The following is a 20,421-nucleotide window of genomic DNA, read 5'->3' on the forward strand; positions in this document are numbered from 1 at the left end:
TTGTGTTTTTAGTCAGTTGGTCATTGTTTTGTTTTTTTGTTTTGTTTTTATTAGCAGGTTCATGTTAAAGGTTAACCAACAGCGTAGTGAACATATCTTCGTTTTAAAAAGTTTATTAGCAGATCGAAAATGACAATTTTTGGGTATAGGGTTAATACATTGGTTCTGAACTTTTCAAGGAACGTGGTCCTCGAGTAACCCGCAGGCCCGTGAGACATTGCTCACCTAAAAATATAGATGACAAACACCCCAAACGTAAAGTCAAGGAATAAAGTCCAGGATCAATCTTGATGGATATTAATTTAAAAACGGACGAACGGTATAAATCCAATGCATATAGTAATAGTTTGTGTCGTAATCACAACATGCACCCTAGCTATCACAAGTCAGACATCTCATTGCACCTGAAACCGGACCAGCAACAATTTCTACGATAAAATTAGGTCGATTGTCCCATCCCAGAAATAAGTATCCTCAAAACAGCTTAAGTTTTAAAATTGTTTAAGTATATTAGAGTTCAGTAGTTAATTTAACTTCAAACATGCTACAAGCAACGGCACTCACGGTGGCTTCAACATAGACACATATATCGCGTGAGAAAAATACTCGAAATCTTCAAAACAAATGCACATCATAGTAATGAAACCAAATTTGAAAAGGTGTTTTTTTGCATTACGAAGGAAAGGGAAATACTCCATTAAGTCGTTGATACCATTTTCGTGGACGAACACAATCATCATAAACTGGAAATATTTCATTGTGTCACATAAAAAAATGTATTTTTTTTGCTACACAGTAAAAAAATGTATAATTGCAGCCACTAATCAAAACTACTTCAGTTGTAGTTAAAGCGATTTTGTTTTACATACTCGAGAATTTGTGATCAATTTCAGTTGCAGAAATCGAATGTCCTTTTATCACAGTAAAACAGGCTATAAAATTTATGTTTCATGGTTGCCCGTCTAGTTTCAACAGTTTGATTGCAGTATATATTTTGTAAGTCACAAGCGCCAATTGTTGCTTCACAATTTCCTATCTTGCCGCTTGATCCGTAGCGGTGTTAATTTCAAAGAGAGCGTCCTGTAAACCCGGAAATGATCCGCTAGAATCATCCAGTGACCCTGGTGACCCGGAAACGTGTCTAGAAATAATATTTAAGTCTGGATTACTGGCTACTTTATAACAATTAAGCATAGCAAGCAGACTATTTAACAAGAGTGCAGCGTCTTACCTTAAATTAGGAGCACCTGGCAGTCCATTAGGTTCAATGAAACTCTTTTCAACAGCTATCAACCGATCATTAACCGCGTTTATCGCTGAAATGCTAAAGTTTAAACAACATAAAGTGCCAAATAAAAGAAAAAACAAGCAAACATTACAAAAACATACCAACTGTAAAATGTTTATCGGTGTGAGGGTTACAACTGACAACAATGGCTTGATATTTACTGTAAGTATAGTTGTAAAACAGCAGTACGCTTACCTGGTTCTATCAAGATCATTCGCAATGTAATTCTCCAATTCTGCTGATACCTGAGTAAACTCGGTTCCGGCTTGTTGCAACAAATCTGGATTGCAAGGAAAAAATAATAATCCAATTTTTTTTTTACATAACGAAACATGGGAATTACAACATGGTTATTTAAACAAACATTCTGATGTCAGCTTACCGAGTTCAATTCCTGCGTTTGTTAATTGGGCACCAAAGGCCTTCTGTGTGGCGTCGATTTGTGATTGCACATAGGCTGACAAATAATTCACAGAAAACGGGATAATCAGTGAATCGCTCAAAATCATCATTGATGCACCAGCTATCTGCGTTACTGTTCGGTGGGCAAGAAATCCTGGGTCTACAAACCTACAAAACACATCCAAATTGTAAAGATGTACCTTTATAGAACGCAAATTTTTTAGTAGCGGCACAGAACTGAAATGAGAACGAAACACAGCTATTCTGCAATAATTGCCTGGTAGATAAACATATGTTTTTTTGTAACCGAATATTGCCTTAAGCACAAAGTTTGGCACTGCGAGATCCAACTTTATCTTCTTAAACAATTTTTATACCTGTCAACATAGTCGAACGTATCGTATGCAGTGTGGTAAGTTGGGTATGGCGATATGTTGTATCTTGGATCTTCTTTCGACTAAAGAAAATCAATATGTGAACAATCTGTAGATTTACGCGCATTAGAAATAAACCTACATTTCCTCGGTACGAAAGATCAGCGGATGTAACGCCGAACATTTGATAGAATGGAGCATAATCAGAACTAGTATAAAGCCGACCAACCCTGTAAAACACAAAACTAATAATAATCTAAGGCAAAATGTTATGACAAACTAACGAAAGACGTTACACTGGCGCTGTGCTGTCCTCGTTTGGGAAGTTGTCCTGCCAGTTTTTATACGCTGTTCCTCCGTTGAAGTCCTTCACCTGCAAACACAAGACTTTGAATACAAACTGGCGTAGGCTACTTTGTCGGTAAAACGTCTTTGCACATAAACTTCGGAAGAGATTAAAACTGCATGGTGCAAATAAAAATAGCAGGGATTGGGACTACGAGATACAAATAAGTTTCACATGAAATTTCTAGCAAAGTCAAGCGTTCATGTTTGTCAGAAGTTGATTTACCTTTTGTGCAGCCTCGTACAAAACCGGGGCCAACAAAGGGCTAGCTCGAGCAAAAAACGAGTCGTTAGCAAACACAGCAATGTCAACGTTGATGTAACTTAGTGCGCGCTGTGTCAGCATCTGTATGTTGTCTTCTGCCCACTCAGTAGAGCCTAAGAGGCCGAACTCCTCCGAACCCCAGCTCCCAAACACAATGCTCCTGCAAAATTTCGACTTAATTTAAACTGTTGATTGATATTTGCATGATAAATATTTTTTTGCAGTTTTGCATTTAAATACACAAAAAATTACTTTATATATTTATAACTGAATTTCATATTTCTACACAAAAAGGCTATATATACGCACCTTCTCGGTCTCCAGTCTTGATTTAGCATTTCTCCGAAACGTCTAGTCATCTCCATCATACAAGCTGTACCAGAGCCCGGATCAACCGCCCCATAAACCCACGAATCTCTGTGGTTTCCATACATCACATATTTATCCGGTTCCTCGGAACCTCTAATTATTCCTGCACATTGGAGTGAAAAATGTAACAAGTTCTCATGTCTTTATCACACGACAGATAGAAAAAAAAGTTTTCAGATCTAAAATTCAAAATTAGGAAATAACATAGGATAAGGGCAACTCTTCAATAACAACTCTAAGCTTAACTACCAGATGCGGACTTAGATTCGGAATAATGTATCCTTAACGTATTATCAAACCACCAGCGTTTCTTATAAGTGGTAAAAGCTAAAACAATAGCAAAAAAAACATTCTGATCACGTGACCGCAAGACTCACCAATCACGTTGTTGGATTCTAAAATTTCATATCGATTGTTGGCAATCAATCGGACGTCATTGTCTTGGTCAGGAGATGCAAAACCCGGACCGGCCTTTAAGCTCGTAACATCTAAGTCAGTGGTAAAGGAGTTTGGTGCATCTACGCCTCCCATACGACTAAAATTTTTGACCCATTGTTATAAAGTGGGCTAACAATGTATTCAGCGGTACAGGGGCACATCGCCTTAAAAAGCTAATTTGTTTGCACTTCGCTGCATTGGCTTTTCAGGCACCTTTAGATGGTACATATAAGAAGTAACCATCAGTAATTTTGAAACAAAAACAAGCAAGCAATTGGCGGCCGTTGGTAACTTAGGGATGTGCCATGCGGACGTCGTGGCGAAAAGGTTGTGTACCCCTGAACTAAGTAATAAAAATGTTTCAAAGACACTCACTCCAGAAAATATTTTGCATCGTTGTAGTTGATAGGTTGAAGTGGAATCGGAGGGAACAGTTCAATTTGATCTTCAGGGACTCGATACGCATATTTGGTTGAAGGGTAACCTGGGGTCGACGGATCCCCGTAATCTCCCAAAGCTGAACCGCGCTGCACACCGGTACCTGGCAGACTCGAATCTTCCGGGTAACCTGCGCATTGTGGAAATTAACCAACCGTTTAGAAACATGAAACAGAAATTAGGATCTGGAGATATTGAAAAATGTTACGTGTTATGTACAAACTGTGGAAAGCGTATCACCAGTGAACTAAGGTCTCTCAGATGATACTCAAAAGCTAACATTAGTTAATTAACACTAGTTAAACTTTTTTTATATTTCACATGACCTTTCCGACTATAATTATTTTCATTCGCATTTTACACGTCTATGACGCAACAAAGAGTATTGCCTTTTTCGGTATACGTGGCACGCGAGCACTGCATAAAAAGTAAAGTTCTTTTAAAAGAAAGAAAGGAAGGAAAATTAATGCTTCCATATAATCCAAATGCATTCACAGTCACACACATCAAAGGCACAATGATCACGGCACAAAACAAATACAAAACAGTAACCAGAAATCCATCATTCTTTAAGAAAATAAACAAATCATCACAACATGATGTACGTACAGATGATGATCACCCGTACTTTACATACGACCATGATAACACAACACCTTGTGAAGAACAAAATGCAAATGATATTGTAGAAAATGACCCTGTTCGTCGTTACCCCACTAGAAATCGTAGACCCCCTCAACATCTGAGAGATGGTACTTACATTTAAGTGTTATTGTGAACATTTGATTTGCTTGTATATTGCATTTTTTACCTATAGTGCTATTCTTCACACAACGTATTCAGTGCTATTCTTCACAACGTACTTCAAACATCCTTTTTATAAGAAGCCAATGTATGAGTGTCAAACAAACTGTGTTATCTTGCCAAATTGTATCCGAATACCTATTTGTATTTTCATATAGCAGTAAGTGTCATTGTACTGCGTCATTTCTAAACAAACTGCCATTGTGTATTATGTTAAATAACTTTGGGATTTAACATCTATAACTTAGGGAGGAATGTAGTGTTTACAATTAGTATTAAACGATCTCTATGTTAACAGTATATCACGTGACCGTATTGACCACGCCGTTTCATTCTATGAGCGCGAGCAATAGCGAAAGCATATAAACAAACACTTTGTGTTATGTCTAGTCTCTGACAAAGCACTAGGCAGCGGAACACTATATAAATCACGGTATTTTGTATGGTCGTTGGGAATAAAGCACAATCAGTTCGTTATACCTGCAACTTTGTTTGTGACCCTTAAAGTATTTGTCCCTCCAGGCAGTTTAATGACTTTTACGATCTTTGCAAACAGGGATTTGCCACTGCGATTTAGTGAGGCATGTGTTTTGTTTGCACCAATCATTGGTACCAAATAAGCCGAGTTATATAATACCTAGCTTGAGAACGACCAATGAAAGCATTGTCAGTAAAAGTACACACCTTGTTCGCCTTCAACTACCCAGCTTTCGGGATCGGAATAGACCAAAGCTCCTTTGACGCCATATTTGGCCCCGACCGTCGCTTTGCCCCCTCTACCGACCCCTCCACCATATTTCACCAACACAATGGTCCCATTTACGTCAACTCCGGCGTCGCTTAGTGCTTGATAATCTTCATCGCTTCCGAAGTTTGCAAATACTAATTTACCCTGTCGACATAAAATGTTGTTTCATTTCGACTTGATCGGCAGATGTCGAGGTTGCTGACAAAATGTGATCAAATGTTTTGAAAAATCTAATAATTGGTTGTAGGCCTAAAAGGTAATCCAATATTAGCCTCTAACAGTTACAGATTGTATTTCCTTGCAAATAGTATGTACCTTAACGTCACCTGGAGGACCAAAAGCGTTAAAGTAGGGCACAATTCCATCCGAATTTTGCATGATCTCATTGTAAACCGTCTCGGTCATTTTTGCAGTATACACGACGTTGTTGGAAGGATTAACAATTGTTAGTGAGTTAGGCTTTGCTGCGTCCTCGTTCAACAAGCCGTGCATGATATCGTAGGGCGTTAAGTAAGCGTCGTCCAACCAATCTAACCACCGATTGCGAATTTGCTCAGCTAGGTAAACATCCCTTGGCGATGTTGCCATGTGTGGCTCCAGTGACAGTTCCCTGCATACACAGTGTATTCAATTGCCAGCGTTATATGAGTAATCAAATTCTAACTATAAAGGGTGTCTACACGTAACGCGTAGCCTACTGTCAGTTTGGTCAACGATTAAACTTCGCCCCGATGTCATCTTGGCGATTTACCACAAGGAAACTACATTTCAACTTTCGCTTACTTACCGATTTATTGCCAAGATTGTGCAAAAAACAACTTTTCGGTTGCAAATGTATGGCTATCACTATTCATCGTTGATGGTGGAATTACGCGTCACGCATGTAGCTCATGCCGAAGTTCTTTAATTGCCTGTCATAGCTTAGAGCACCCAAAAAAACTTACTGGAGTTCGTTTCTGATGTTGTCAGCATCCACAACGTCTATGAATTGTTGGATGTCATTCTCGTTAACATCACGAAAATACGATTCGGCTCCATCAACCCATTGCGGGGTACTTGACGTTGGATGCGTAAAATAACCAATAATTACACCAACACCGATACAAATAACTCCCACCAGAACGCTTAAAATGACAGCCTTTCTATCCATTATTTTCTCCGACCTTCAGCATAATTATAAAATCTTAACATTTCTTGTAATCAAAATATTGTTAAACTGCATACTGGTGGGTTGGCTTAAATGTTATTAACTCAAATAAGTCATTGCTAAAATTGAAAAAAACTTTAGACTGCTCGCGAAGTTGCAATAACACATAGCGTTTCAATCACCATGGAATGTTTAACTGACATAATTATTTAAATTTTTCTTAAAACTGATATTGGAAATTATCGCAGGGTAAGATATGGGTTTCGTCCACTGGTTCGAAAAGCTGAATCCACACACTGCGATACCGAACCAGATCATACCATCCTGCATTGGATTAATAATTGACAAAATGCTTATAGTCACTGGTGCATGGTGGTCACATGTTACGTGATTGTGCAGTTTAAACAGATGATCGAAGTTTATGCAACTGAGAAGAAATCATAGTCGAATGATCAGCCCGATTGTTTCTTTCACCACGCGAAAGTTTAATCTTGGCAATATTATAGGCTTGCAAACCTTTCGAAATAACTCTTTTGTGATTTGTCATACGTAGAAAAAATTATACAGTTTATCATTTCCAATTTTTGTTTCCCACACTTTCACTTGACCATTACAAAATAATGATCAAAGAACACGTCATATCTGTGCTAAAATAGGTGGCCCTATTGCAGCGGTATTCCTATTGTTTAGTCCTGTAAAGCAATTATTTGAAACGATCAGTGTTGTAACGATGATCTGTATCCTTTTTGACTGATGTAAGTATGACCTGGTGTTTTTTTGCCCGAAAAAAAAAATGAGTAGCCTACTGCAAACTTCGGGACCAGCTCCTATAAAATACGTAGCTTATAGTCAGCAGGCCTTTTAATAAATCTTAGTAATATAGGCTACCAGCGGATGGGGCCATTATAGGGTTGGGGTAATAAGGGTTTGTATTGGTAATACCATTATAACATAATTCAATCTCAGATGCCCCGTTTGGACTTAATTCTTACACGCGTAATTGGTAGAATGGTAGCCTACCACACCAAACAATATGAAGGAAAAACAGATCCAGTGATTTGTTGGGATAAGAGACCGGAAAAGCCTGTATTTTTGCTTTTTAGTGTACATATTCCGTTAACATAGCATTGTTTAAATTGCAGAATAGATGGTCGGATATGTACGGGAGCTGCCGCTACAAGACACGTGTTTAATTGTTATGACCACTAGAAAGGATTTGACCGGAGTATAACAGTAGAACTACAATTAATACTTTGCACACAAACAACTTTTAATGGTTCGCCCAAGCTTATGCAATTCCAAACCCTTCCGGCAAAGTCCTTCTGGCGGAGTGTTGAAGTTGACTTCAACATGTAAATGCAGTGTAGGCTAAGACTTTTGCTTATTTGGCAAGGGTATATTAATCTTGGCTAATACGACAAAACCTCGTTTGCAAATACACAATGTTTATGTTTTCTGCAGCTGTTGTAGCAATACGGTTTGCCCGGTTTACGAACAGATGCATTTGCTATGTTTGTCAAATGCATAGTAGCCTAATGCAAAAATAGAATGTTGGGAATCACTGGTCAACTAAAAAAAATCTCACAATGGTATTAAAAATTCCTCAGCGTTTGTAAACCACTTGCCTATAGTTTTAAATCATAACGTAGCCTATTGCTTTGCAGAACGAAGCTAAAAAAATTGAATAAATCAAACGCGCCATATGGACCCTGGTTATTCAATGTAGGCCTACAAGCAAACATTTGTTTTCAGTTTCTATGTGTGTAAAGTTGTATATGTAGGCGAACACAAGAAAACCCACATGGCGTTGAAACTATTTTTCTTTTGCGGACAATCGTTTATTGAGGAAGGAAAACCAACTCAATCGCGTCAAGTATCAAAAGCGCCGTTTCTGAAAAACTAATGGTACCCGATATAGGCTATTACTTTTTGCACGATTGTTCAAGCAAACAAGGTTTCCGAGCAATGTAAAACCGGCTATTAGACTCTAGTCCAGTCAAACTGCGGTACGCCTGAACTTTTTTGATGGTACGCGAGTCGCTTTCTGTGATACCTAATTTTAGCCCGATCTAAAATTGCAACCTAACTGACCCAACCGATCAGCCCTGGTTTGGGGGAAACTCGTGTTTTGTACAGTTTTGAAATTACTCAATTTGCTAGGCAGGGCGAGAAAATGGGCTTATTTTTGGTCTATCCATTCAAACAGGATTTAGGAAAGGTACTCGGCGATATAGAAAGTTGTCAGGGGGTACGCGGTACGTATAAGACTGAGAACCACTGATCTAGTCGATCTGACGCTCATACCGCTGAACCTTGATATTTTTCTCAAATGGTGCTCGCGTTTCCCCATGTGATTTTATCGATCACGTTGTTGCATTATAATCGACCGAATTGCACAAAAATGGTCACGGATAAAACTAAAACATTTGTTTAATTGGCTGTGTTTATAGAAATTGACGTTTTTTCAACAGAATACACAGGTTGCTTTCTTGTTACGTCGTCGATGGCTGACGTTTCAAAATACTTCTCTTCAGCGTGGGTAAAAACTAAAAGAAATAGGCATTTCTAATGTGAACTGTTACAATCTCCGCACATTCCGTGGACATTCCAATAGGTCTCCGACGTTCAATGTCGAACCTTGCAAATCTACTATTATTTGGGCCTAAGAAACATATAGTTATGATAGCCTACAGTTATGGAAACCTCTTGTCAAAAGCATTCCACTTCAAAAGCTGGAAGTTCTAGGATGATTTTCATATTCCTACACCTGAAACAACTTTTATCAGTTTCTGCCATTGGTATCGGAAATTTAGCCTATTGATTAAGTACAACTTATTATAGATCGTGTTGAATTCGGAATTTTGCTTTGCAGACTTGCTGCGTTTTCGTATTTTTCGTTTTTTCGCGCGGTTTTCGTTTTTTCGGGACAACTTCGGGTCTTCTAAACCTCTTCGTTTTTCTCAACACTGAAAGATCAGAAAATAGACGTGAGGATAAAATTGGAAACCACTGGTGTACACATCGGTACGAGCCGTTTAATGAGCCAAACCAGACGGGAGAATTGGTAAAAACATTACGCTTTTATAAGAAACATGTCAACAAAAATCAAAAACGCCACTACAAGGCATACATGTTAACACAGCAGTTGGGCTTTTTCGTTTCAAAACGGGAGCGTTACAACGCGAGATTATGTACAGAGGCACAAAGCCAAAACCATTGTCGTTGAATGTTGTAGTTTTTTTGCAACAGTGTAACAGAAAATTAAGAACTTGTAGCTACAAAGAACACCAATTGAGCCCAGAGTTTCAATCAGTGTAATAGGGATTTTTTGTAAGAACAATTTTGTAAGCAAATGACGACGGGTGTTCCAGACATGCATTGCAAACTGGAGAAAACATACCTATGTTTCATGGGCCAGAGTATAATGAACAAGAAATTGTGAGTTTAAAATGAGGCCAGAAACGGTGCATTGTGCCAATAGCCCGTCGTTTAGTAGCGACCTGCAAAGAAAGTATCAAGTTTAGCAATAGGATTTAGTTATTTTAGCAACCGAAATAAATAACTTGCTGGCATTGCGAAACACATATGAAAGTAAAATGCGTAAGACTCACGTTCACGGTATGGGGATCTGTCTCTGTAGTAAGGCGACGGTGAACGACGGCGACTGTAGGGCGATGGTGAACGACGTCTGTAGCGTGGAGATGGGGAACGACGTCTGTGATATGGAGAAGGAGATCTACGATAGCTGTCACGTCGATACTCATCCCTGTATCTGGGCAAAGAGTTGGCAGGCCAAGTTAAAACCGAACAGGGTGTAAGGTCAACCAGCAAGTGTACAAGGGTAATGGTTGAAATTGTTATCTCGTCAAAGTGCTTGCATTTTCATCCAATACAAGGGAGATAATGGCAACTGGCATTAAGTAGATCAGGTAAAAAAATTGTTTACAGCAATCAACGATCTGTAGTTCATCAACAAACTTCAATAACAAATGTTTAGATGATTGTAATAAACACAACAATCCATGCAACTCAAGGATTGATTTTCTTTGCTGGTAACTACAGTAAAAATGTTACAATCAGGGCTGCCAAAGATTGGGTTTTGCCCCAAGATCTTGGGTTTTTACTTGACGTCTTGGGTTCTTGGGTTTTATTTTGAAAATTATAGCAATTCTTGGGTTTTGAGTCCTATTGATGAAATGAATATATGTAAGAACTATTTTAACGAGAAAAGTTTTTCGGGTAGCTGCACTAGGCCATTTTATCATCTCTTTTATTTTCTCTCTTTTCTAGACCTTACTTCTTTCTAGATAGTATACAGTGAAAGCATCGTTACACTTAAAAATGCAAATAAACCAATGCTCGTTAAACATAAAAACTGCTAACCATCAAAGAAGTTTTAAAGCTTCTAAATATACTGTAGACATTACTAATTTTATGAAAAAGAAAACATATGATGATCATCAAACAGCCAAGAGTGAACTGGCGATTGCTGCATATTTTATTGAACATAATATTCCCTTTGCTTGCATTGACCATTTCCTACCAGTTTGTAAAGTTGCATTTCCGGACTGTAAATTGTCAAAAAATTGTCAATGAAACGAGTAAATTTACTAATTAATTGCATTTCTAACCACATTTTGCAATCTTGGGTTTTCATTTAAATTCTTGGGTTATTTTGCTGTGAGTCTTGGGTTTTGTTAAAATTCTCATTGGCAGCCCTGGTTACAATACCAATTTTATACGCAAACAAAGTTGGATTTTTTACACAAAGTTGGATCAAGCACGTTAGACAGTACTTGTACCTGTCATTATAGTCGTCTCTAGGTGGCGGGCGATACCTGTCAAACAACAGTGCTTGTTACCCTTGGAGCACGTTTGCTGGTTGAACAATGAATACAATATAAGGTAAGTGGGAAAAACAGAACCAAACAACTCACGGTCGACCAACATAAACGCCTGGTGTGGGTGTGTGTGGACGTTTAGTGATAGAGAAGTCAACCCGAATTCTTCGACCATCCAGTTCCATACCATTTGCTCGCTCCTTTGCCTCTGCTGCATCATCTTCATGGTCAAAGTACACAAAGCCAAAACCACGTGATCTTCCAGTCTATAGAATAAAGGCAAATAATTTATTTCTTAACTATGCTATATTTTTTCTAGTTTCAATACTTACAGGCTGTACACTACCCATATTCATACAGAGTGTTTTTTTGTAGCAATGTTAGTTGTATTCAGACAAAGCAATTACCTTTTGATCAATCACAACATTGATGCTTGCTATTCTTCCGTATCGTGAGAAGACGCTTCTGATATCACTTTCAGTTGTGTAAAGGCTCAATCCAAATACACCCAAACATCGTCCTTGAGGTGGATTCAACTGAAACAAAAGACAAAGTACATTTGTAATTTAAGTCAACGTATATTTTATTTCCATGTACACACTATGGTCCTTTTAGTTTCCGAACAAGAAGGACACTATTGTATTATTTTCAGTGGTATTTTTATTTTTATATTTTAACTTGCCATCAAATGTAGCATCAATAGTGACCTGTTGTATGACCTGATAAATTAGTTCACTAAATTTGAAACAAACTTTTCGCACAAAATAAATCACTAGCACACGATTCACAAATATTTTACGGTAGAATATAGTTACCCGATCTCCAATGTGCCTTTTTCGGTTTGACATGGGTGATCTACTTCCGCGATCACGAGATCGTGCATATGAGTGAGATCTATTTTTTTAAAAAACAGTGCATATTATTATTGTGGTCAAAGCACATTGCTTAAACAAGACAGTAACCTACACAGTACACACAGCAATATTTTTAAAGGCAAACTTGTTTATCATAAACAAATCAGCTTACTCAGTAATGTACACAATTACACAACAGGTCACATGTAAAGCATATTCACAACAACAAAATTCTGTCATCAGACCCCCTGCCACCAATTTCAACATCTTTTCAATCACAGTTTTGTGGTCAGTTTTACCACAAAAAGACATTTGTAAGCACTGTAAGTCAGTTTGGCAGCAACCTAACTCAACCATTACAGAATACTAAAACAATTGAAACTGCTGCAGTTTGATGATGTAGCAAAAATTTAAACCAAGTGTAAAGATAACACTCTTAGTTTAAAGTGTAGACAGATTGTACACAGATATTTCAATGTAAAGATTATCATGATTTTCATTAAACATTTTTAACCATGTCATTTCCACAGATTTATACCTGCAATTTGGTAATTTGGTCTAGTACAAGCACTCTTAAAGATGTATGCATACACACAAACCAATTGGATAATTCAGCATCAAAAACCAAAGTTTAAAAACAAAAATTACACATATATATATATATATATATAAAACATATTTCTCATAACTATAAAAGCATACCTGGAACGGGATCGGCTGTATTTGTATCGTCGATCTCGATCTCCATTGCGCTCATATCTATCTGGTGTTCTGGATCTATATCTATGATAGTATGAGCCAGACCTTGATCTATAGGCATACACAAACAGCCAATGCAATACAATCCCTACAACTTATGTCAATACAAGAACAGGTCCACTTCTTTTTCATAGTGACAACATTTAATTGTTAAAAAACAACATATGCAACACTATGTAGCTATTTTTACACTATGAAAATTTTGATTTCCAAGTTGTGAAGCAAGAGATGTACTGAACATTCAGGTTGCCGAATTATTTCAGTCGAATCGGCCATTTTTGCAAAGGTTTGGTTTTGGCTAAATAATTTGTTGCAAAAAGTCCCAAACCGAATCTTTCACAAACACAAATTTAAAGCGCTAAATGTGTCTTGTCTGCTTAGTAAGGTACCATGCAATCTTTCAACTGCACTGTAACTAAAATCGCATCAATTATTGTAAATTTTAAAACATTTATCGTTTTACCCCCTTCTACTTAACATGTTTGCACATAAATTTTAAATATTAATGGGTTTACTTAAGAAAGAAGAGACAGGGACCAAAAAACTTTCATTTTATTCTTGTCTGTACAAATTCAGACACCTATACAACCCCATTTTTTCCTAATTTTAGTTTTCTTCTGTACTAACCTTTTTTTATATGTTTCAGATTTGGACTGGTTTTGGGGTTATTTAACAGTGTTGCATGCCATTAAAAAGACCCACCTATTCGATCTTGACCGTGATCTGGAGCGCGAGTATGATCTTCTTATGCTTCCTGACTTTCGTGACTGGTTTGAATCATTGGAACGTGATCTGGAACGTGAATGGGACCTTCTGTCAGGAGTACGACTCTGCTCAAACAAAACATTCACAGTCGAAACAAACAAGGAAAACGGGGTCTAAGATAAATACATTTGTATCTATTTCTATGGGAATGTATCTAAAACTACGTTCACGCAGTTAATTTGACTTACTCTTTTGTATTCTCCAGGTTCAACGTCACTCATTTTTACCACCAGTTATAAAAATCGGAAACAAATTTCTACCCTCTACAAGACAAAAGTAAATAAGTATTAAAGTAAACTAGATTCTTATTGCTAGTTTTGTAAATCTTTGTAAGCATAAAACATTGTTGTTGGAAAGCTATTGCAAAAGATATAAACAACAGGATGTAAAACAGCAAGGTTAGGTAACTGCACAGTTTCGCAACGGTAAAAACATCCTCGCGCCAATTGTGCGCAAAAAAATCTCGTTTCCACGATCGTTTACGGTCCACTGAATTTTTCCTAACTTTTCGCTTTGTTCAGAGGGATAGCTCTTAATTTTGTACTTATTTAACACAACGAGGTAATTTAACAAAAAAAATCCATTGAAATATATCTCTCGAGATTACTATTCTCGCATGAAACCCTGCATTGATTAGGCAAAAAATTGCATCTCTGCTATGAGTTTAACTTTAAAACCAGCAGCAACTTAAAGGAATTAGTTTGGCCCCTGGTTGAAATTTGTTCGATAGGTGGCGCAACGGAGCATAGGCGTTTATGGTGCTGACTCAGCAATTTGTTTATGGCACCATAAACTTCTATGCTCCGTTGCGCCACCTATCGAACAAATTTCAACCAGGGGCCAAACTAATTCCTCTGTTAGTAGCTCTACCCAACTTAAAAGGCGGCAGGACAACAACATAAAACGCGTACGGTAGGCCTTCCGGTGCTTTTAAAAATGGGTGACATTTTGTATCGGTTCTCAATAGCTTAATAGGCCATTTTTATTAATTTTTTTAAGCACATTATTTAATAACAAAAGTTAAGTATTACCTTTCTCAGGCCCATATGATAATCATTGTTTCAGTTGTGGTACACCTTGAAACAACTCGCCCCGCCAGCATGGTGCAACATAAACCACTCTGTATTTAAAATCCGCAAAAGTTTGCAATTTTGTTCTTTTACAAGGTGCTAACATACCACTATCCCTTGACAAACAAAACTTGCATTATAGAATTTATTAAATTGTGTGCTTTAGGAGAGTCGATTTAGCTTATGTCTAAAAATTTACTTTACACACCTCAAAATAGCAAAATTCAAGAAGTCAGCGAATACCCGCACAAATTTAAGTTATTCGCGTTGTAACAACTCGCCCCTGTAGGCTAACAACTTACCCCACTCTCCCCGACTCCTGAAGCTTTTGCCTTGTGAGATCTATTTACACGCATAGACTTATAGTGACACTTCCCCAAAAAAATTCTCGATAGCTTAGCTACTTTTACCTATGCTGATTAATGTATGGCATCCCATCAAGATCAAAGTGGGTGAAATGGAGCAGAGAACATAAAAGTTTTTAGTTGAAAAAAGCAGTGCATATATAGAAACGGAATCACGACGTAAAATAAAATTTTATAATGTAGCCTACACGTTGTTATAACAACCAGTTATAACAACACGTCTTATGATCTTTGTCAACTTTTCGAATAAAGATTGCTAAGTTTAGGCTAGCCCAGGGGTGGGCAAACTACAGCCCGCGGGCCGCATGCGGCCCGGCAAAAAAAGTCCATGCGGCCCGCCATATGTTAGTAAATTTGTCAGAGAAAGTTACCGAGCAACGCTTAATAGTATTATAAGCATCGGCGTAGAGTTTCAAAAGATACCAGAGTGCGACTTGTCGATACCTTGCCCAGTATCTGTACCCGTACCATACTTTGGGACTAAACACAAATACTTTTTACGTGCTTTTAGCCTGTTGTTTTTGACATGTTATTTTGCAAATTGTGACTTGACACAATTTCTTTGATCGGTTTTGGACGGTTACTGTAGGTCTTTAAGAGCGCATGTACGCACTCAATATACAATTTGCCGAATCAACATTTTTAACGACGATTTAGTGTTTGAGTAATTTGCTATGGCAGGGAATCAAAGTAAAAGCGTTTAACGTTTTCAAATCCACTGTGCACTGTTGATGCCAAAACCTTGTTCACTTTGGATCACGTTTAGGTCGTTGCTGTACTTTGCAAACGGACATTGAACACGCCTTTGGAAACGTTAACGCAGACCCGCACAACCAAAAAGATGGATACTAAATGCGAGTTTATATATCATAGTGTTTGTTGCAACAAAAGCTTGTTTATTTTGAAACAATTTGTTGCGTTTCAACCAATATTTGTACGATCAACTAAGTGACTACAAATGTATTCGTATTTGGCTTGAAACATGCTGTGCAGTGGCGGCTCGTGCCTAAAATTTCTGGGGGTGCTGCTCCAAATTTTGCCTTCATTAAACAAATATTGGCAATACATAGAAAAGCCACATTTCTGGTTTTCTAGCCATTGTTTTGTGTAGAAACAAGTAATACAAATGTTAATTAGCAACTCCATTGTGACGTAATTTTTGTTACGCAATAATGTACACGAGTGTAAACAGCAGACGGCATCATTAGGGAATTTTGTTTACTTGCACAGTGACGGACCAAACTCAATAACATGCAGTAATAATGTGGCACAAAAACACACGTGACACAGACTCGAAACGAAGCGGGTGTAAATACGGTAAAACACAGCAACAATACATAGAAACAAGTTAGTAAAAAATGAGTCGAAAAAGGTCGAAGTATTTCAGTTGGACAACATTTAAGAAAAACTGGTTGTAACGATGATCACTAACTAACGCACTTGCTATTCCGTCATTAATATGGCCATGACACTTCACAGATTATTGCCACACAAAAAAACGACCCATAAAGCTTTTTATTTGTATCATAACTGGCAAATTTAACAACAACATTACATTTGTGCCAGAACTTTTTTATTTAAACATCTTATCCTAATTTTTGTGTACAGACCATTAATTGTTTATAACTTTCTTAATTGCTATACTTGCTGCATTACTTGGTGGTAAATAGCTTATAGTTCCTTTTTTTGAAGTGCAAAACTCTGCTAGCTTTAAAATTTACAACACTCTCACTTCAGTTTAAAACATATCATTAAACATTGTGTTTCCTTGTTACAACCAAAATGAATCATAAAGTTATAGTTTGGGCAAAATAATTGATAGCTTCTTCCTTGATTTCCAAATGACAATTAAGAAACTTTTTTCTATTTAGTGCTATTAAGTCTTTTTGGAAATAATGGTGTTCCCTAGAAAAGTTTGCATCCTTTTCAGTGTTGAAAAGAATCGTTTGCCTTTAAGGGACTCATAGAAATTGCTGGCTAACTGGATTTTCTTTTTTTAAGTTTCAGTAACTATTTTAGCAATAGGATATGCTTGGTGTTCACCACTATCTCCTCTGTAGAATGTCCATTCTTAAGAAACATTTCCAGTGAAGCAATTTAGCAGCTACTAGACAAACAGTTCATGTCCATTATATCAATACACAAGATTGCACTTGGTTGCAAATGCTGTCCACATGGTGTTTTAAGAAACCAAAACTTGAAATTGTCATCACTAAGGTGTTTCAAAATTCCTGTTGCTTCTGCAATTGTTTGTTCTGCATTTAATATTGCCTGAATTTCAGTGAGGCATTTAACTCCACAGTCACAAAGCTGTTTTATCTTTGTTAGCATTCAAAACTAAAACTGATTATTTCTTGTTATTGCTTATTTCTGCATATTTGGAATAGCAGATGTTTTATTCCATTTTTTCTTAAGCTTTTTATTCAGGTTTTTATTATAACGGTTAATCGTGACTTTTCAAGGTGTTAGATGACCTTTTTTTCTTTTTCAAGGTGTGAGATACACTTTTTAATTCAATGATAACTGCAAAAACTGAAGCCCACTTACATTCATCTTAAAAAGTCACGACTAACCGTCAAAAATATTCATGTAACTGTACTCACTGTCGAACTTAAAAATACAGTACGCGGGTTTGGCTTTGGAGCACAGTGATTCGTCATGAAACCAAAGAACTCTATAATTCTTTGATGAAACTGGAGCTGCAGTTCCACCATAGATAACATATTAATAGCATTTTGGTAAGCACTTTTTTCCAAGGAATGCAGCCTGACTACGGTAACTATAGCCAGGTGATTGTTTCCGTCATGGTAGTTGGTTTCAATTTGGCGCGTGGTGATACCGGTTTTGTTGCTTCTTGTTATAATGTGACATGTAGTCTGCAGTCTGCACCAACTATTTTTGTTAAAAAAACTTTACGGATAACATTTTGAATTGTAATTTATTTTGCGCAAAGTCGCGAACATCGTCTGCAACCTGTTTAATATCACACAATGTATTTTTGTTTGTTTTTTTAGAAAGACTGTAGCCTATAAAGAACAGCTACACTGTACTATAGTTTACAAAAATTTTAAAATATTTTATAGTATACTAAAATAGTATAATACAGGTCATGTGCCCTTTAAGTCTACAGCATCAAGTCAGCCACTGGTGAAAGCATTTGGTTCTGATGGGCGAAACCTTTTTTCCTGACTGACATGCCATGACCATCACCATTGGGAACATATTGCTCAACTTTAACAATTTTGCCTGCCAATTACAAAAGCAACAAAATGGTGTTGAAATCAGGGACAAGAAATCAACCAATAAGTGTGAGGTAGGTATCAGATGGCAGAACACAAACATAGGTTCTGGGTGGAGTTTATACCAAAAATAAAAAGGCATTTGCACAGCTTTGTGGTCTTCATTTCTCAGAAAAAGTTTCCATTTAAAAAGGGAGAACAGTTCCGTTTTGTTAGTCATTTAAGTCGCAATATGGCTGGGTCTCCCAACTGTGTTAAAAATTCGATGTTGAATAAAATAGTTCGAGTATATATATTAAAAAAACAGGACAGTGAAGTTCACGAGTAGGAGCAAAACTTCATCAGAATCAACCCTAACATTGAATCTTTTATATGGGAGTGTTAATACGCATTTAATGTTTAATAAGTACCTCAAACTCCTTTTGAGAGCGTACACAATATAACTTACCTACCTAAAACCAAGAACACAAACTGGCGCCAGTTTGTTTACAACGGTATGTGACGTCATAATGCGTACATTTTTATTCATGGTAGTCAGGCTGCATTCCTTGGAAAAAAGTGCTTACCTAGCATTTTTTTGTGAAAAAAATGCCGATCAAGGCGGAAATTATATTTATAAAAATTATACTTAAGAATAAAAAAAAATAAGTATAATGAAAGTTATCTGTATTATTGTGGTAGGACCATTAAGTAAAAATATCTAGGGGGTGCTGCAGCTCCGCAGCACCCTAGCACGAGCCGCCCCTGATGCTGTGTTAATGTATTGGGTTAAATCACAGTACGCCAGGCCCATTGAAGGCGCTATACCGAATCAGCCGGTCACCAAGCATTCACCACCATATGGCAAGGCGTAGGCTAGAAAAATCTAGCCTGCGGTGGGATTCGAACCCACGACAGGAGTCTTTCCGGGACTCGCGCTCTACCAACTGAGCTACACAGGCCCAGTGGAGAATCCGCCGAAAGTCGAATCACAAGCACCGTTGCCTGCCTCGTATGCTGCACATGTCAGCTTCGTAGTAGGGGATCTCCAGATTGACCTGTGATTTATATATGAGTGTGCCGTGATCGCTGGTCTGCATAGACGCTTCAGGGCTGATCCCAGTTATGAATTTATGTTCATCTTAACTATATTGGGTTAATTGAGAACTTTTGAATGCGGCCCTTGTACTGAAAAGTTTGCCCACTCCTGGGCTAGCCTATATGGCATATCGCATATTGTCGGCGACACTGGAATTCTTCAATAAATGAAAAAGTTGCAATTAAATTTGGTACAAAAGTATTAATCTGACTATGCCTAAAGTCCTAATACTAATTGTCAGGCTAAATGTGGCGGAATGTAATCGTTTTTTTTATAAGATAGGTATGGCTAGATGAATTATCGCGCAATGGTATTGCCGGAGGTCCATTGCATTACGTCATCACCAAAGATTATCTAATATCAACACTAATCGTAGTTTAATATTTAAAAATATAAAATAAAACAAAAAAGCAGAGGTTAGTAGATATAAAATGTATTGGGGCTTGTCGGAAAGCATGTCCAGGGGACGGAAATAATATACCTGCATATAAAAAATAAATATAAGTTAGTAGGTCAATGTCGGTTTGTAAATTCATAGCAAAAGTTGTTGTAAGAATTATATTAATAATACATAACGTCATGACCTTTAAGCAATCACACGGCATAACATTAAAATCAAGTTCTCCCATTTATATGGTATGTTACAAAATATTGTCTCATGAACTACCCAGAACAAAAATGTATGTCACGTGAGAAATTTAGTGGCTGCTATGTTGTTGGCAACTTAGGAAGTAGAAGACATTTATTACCAACATCACTTATACAACGAGGCGGACATAAAGCGTGCCTACCATCACTACACATACGTGCTTCGTCTGGGGTTAAAAAGTCT

At 37.4% G+C, this 20,421-nt stretch overlaps 2 protein-coding genes and 1 non-coding gene across 9 annotated transcripts; all 3 read right to left on the reverse strand.

Annotated features, from left to right (window-relative positions):
• Positions 1-8: 8 nt before the first annotated feature.
• On the reverse strand, positions 9-9,572 carry LOC145209605 (aminopeptidase NAALADL1-like). The gene is made up of 15 exons (XM_080079923.1): positions 9,448-9,572; positions 6,416-9,385; positions 5,787-6,081; positions 5,408-5,615; positions 3,857-4,049; positions 3,421-3,578; positions 2,984-3,146; positions 2,636-2,834; positions 2,361-2,437; positions 2,207-2,294; positions 2,068-2,147; positions 1,671-1,858; positions 1,484-1,568; positions 1,232-1,324; positions 9-1,141 (listed from the first exon to the last, which is right to left on the reverse strand). Exons 2-15 carry the CDS (start codon positions 6,619-6,621, stop codon positions 1,033-1,035), a joined length of 2,142 nt encoding a protein of 713 aa, XP_079936049.1. The 5' UTR covers positions 6,622-9,385; positions 9,448-9,572; the 3' UTR covers positions 9-1,032.
• Positions 9,573-9,633: 61 nt separating this feature from the next.
• On the reverse strand, positions 9,634-14,127 carry LOC145209607 (transformer-2 protein homolog beta-like). Of its 7 annotated transcripts, none has more exons than XM_080079926.1 (9): positions 14,026-14,124; positions 13,775-13,902; positions 13,016-13,096; positions 12,275-12,353; positions 11,867-11,995; positions 11,556-11,725; positions 11,421-11,456; positions 10,230-10,390; positions 9,634-10,118 (listed from the first exon to the last, which is right to left on the reverse strand). In XM_080079926.1, the coding sequence occupies exons 1-9, from the start codon at positions 14,056-14,058 to the stop codon at positions 10,108-10,110; spliced, it is 828 nt and encodes a 275-aa protein (XP_079936052.1). In that variant the 5' UTR covers positions 14,059-14,124; the 3' UTR covers positions 9,634-10,107. The 7 variants fall into 7 exon arrangements, with proteins under 7 accessions (XP_079936052.1, XP_079936056.1, XP_079936051.1 ...); XM_080079925.1 differs by having other exon boundaries at positions 10,051-10,118; positions 13,016-13,123; positions 14,026-14,126; XM_080079927.1 differs by having other exon boundaries at positions 10,051-10,118; positions 13,016-13,090; positions 14,026-14,125.
• Positions 14,128-19,378: 5,251 nt separating this feature from the next.
• Trnas-gga (transfer RNA serine (anticodon GGA)) lies at positions 19,379-19,452 on the reverse strand. Its single transcript has one exon. It is a non-coding gene; the product is annotated as a tRNA-Ser (tRNA).
• Positions 19,453-20,421: the final 969 nt, after the last annotated feature.

This window comes from Phallusia mammillata, chromosome 1 (assembly GCF_965637545.1).
Source record: "Phallusia mammillata chromosome 1, kaPhaMamm4.hap1.1, whole genome shotgun sequence".
In the NCBI taxonomy this organism is placed as follows: domain Eukaryota; kingdom Metazoa; phylum Chordata; class Ascidiacea; order Phlebobranchia; family Ascidiidae; genus Phallusia; species Phallusia mammillata.